This window comes from Austrofundulus limnaeus, unplaced genomic scaffold, assembly GCF_001266775.1.
Source record: "Austrofundulus limnaeus strain Quisiro unplaced genomic scaffold, Austrofundulus_limnaeus-1.0 Scaffold596, whole genome shotgun sequence".
NCBI lineage: Eukaryota > Metazoa > Chordata > Actinopteri > Cyprinodontiformes > Rivulidae > Austrofundulus > Austrofundulus limnaeus.
In genome coordinates, this window is record NW_013952998.1 from 252,981 (window position 1) to 254,530 (window position 1,550).

Consider the following 1,550-nt stretch of genomic DNA (forward strand, 5'->3'; position numbering starts at 1 on the left):
TTAATGTGCATTCATAAGACCTGTTGTTCAAGGAGTTATGTTTTGTTATTTGAAGACTACTATTATTGTTTCAATTTCTTTTTGAAAAAGGGGCAGATGTCAATAAGATTTTTTTTCTTCTTTCTGCTACCTTTCATTTATTTGTGTTGTATTATTTGTTGTATGTATAGCATTTGTTTTGTTTTTAAATGAAATAAATTTAAAAAAATTAATCAAGTTTCACAAGATATTTCAAATCTGTTGCTTTCTTCCAACATAAAATTCAAATATACTTCATTTAATATATATAAAAATATACACAATTTGTTAGTTTTGRTGTTTGATAAACGAACCATCTTTCACTGTGAGTAATTTAAGGGTTTACAGGATTTGCAATTGTTGCATTATATTTGTATTTGTTTTACACGTCCCAGTTATTTTGGAAAAGGGTTGTTAAAAAAAGAAAAAAAAAGAGCAGTTTTGTTTGTTTTTAAGTGACTTTTTATGGTTGTTTGCCAGGGTCAGGGTGTGGTGAGACCACCTATCTGTCCTTGACAGACACTGTTTATGTCCCACCCCACGTCTGTGCCCCCCCATTTGACCCTGAGTCCACCAAAATCACATCCCTTTCATTTAGTTTGATCACTTTTCTGAATATCTTCCAGTAAAAGTTGTCAAACTGCTGGCCCAAAGACACCCTGCTCCTTTTATACAACCTCTACCAGAAACAAGAAGAGTGTTTTAATTTATMGGTGAACTTCGAGCTCACAAAACAGGAGCCTTCACAAAAATAAAACGTTAAAATAATGCCAAAATATAACAGAAAGTTGTCTTCAAAAATAAAATAGGTGTAAAGAAACATAAAAATCTTGATAAAAAGATGGTGATGATGCATGGAAGCGTTCCCAGAATGAATTATTTTTGTAAAAGCTGCAGCGTTCACGTTTGGTTAGGGTTGTTTATTGGGGGGAGGTTCGTTGCTCAGTCATCATTGTCCCTCTGTCGCAGGCTCCTGGATTTCCCATTCTGAGTCTTGTTTTTCCTGAAGGAAGCAGGTCCGCTCTCGTCCCCGAGCGAGGTGACCACTCGTTCCCTGAACTTAGGTTTGGGTTCAGGCGGCGGGTCGTCCGGAGCGACCGCTGCGTCCTCCTCCACCTGAGGCAGCTGCAGGTCCACGCTGGCGCTGCGGAGGAGAACAACATGAGCTTCCTGTCGCTGCCTGAGTGTCAGTCTGTTCGCCTGATGTTTCATACTCACTATGGATCCTTCTCTTGTTGGATTTTCTCCCATGCTCCGTACGGATTGGCAGCTTTTGGTCTTCTTATTCGAATCTCCACCTGCGTCACCTTTACCTCTGTCCTCTCGGCTTTGGCTACTGAGCTTTGAGCTTCGGCTGGTTTTGTCTCGCTCTCCTCCTCTTTTGTTTCTGTTTCTTTCTCTTCCTCCTTTGGAACGTCGTCGTTACTTTTATCGTCTTGGTTTTCCAAAAGCTCTGTTTCTGCTTTTCTTTTCTGCGAAGAACAACAAAGGTCATCAAATGATTAAGTTTGACACAATTTGTTCTCTTACAT

The 1,550-nt window shown here is 39.4% G+C and overlaps 1 protein-coding gene across 2 annotated transcripts in view; it reads right to left on the bottom strand.

Moving 5' to 3' along the window:
- Positions 1-256: 256 nt before the first annotated feature.
- Positions 257-1,550, bottom strand: part of wbp4 (WW domain binding protein 4) — a 5,502-nt gene continuing 4,208 nt past the window's right edge. Inside the window, exons 9-10 of one of the 2 annotated variants that reach the window (XM_014026853.1) lie at positions 1,237-1,490; positions 257-1,162 (exon numbers count right to left, since the gene is read on the bottom strand). In XM_014026853.1, the coding sequence (XP_013882307.1) occupies positions 961-1,162; positions 1,237-1,490 (456 nt within the window). In that variant the 3' untranslated portion in view covers positions 257-960. Of the gene's footprint in view, positions 1,163-1,236; positions 1,491-1,550 lie in introns of those variants that run through there. The other variant, XM_014026854.1, reaches the window with a different exon arrangement.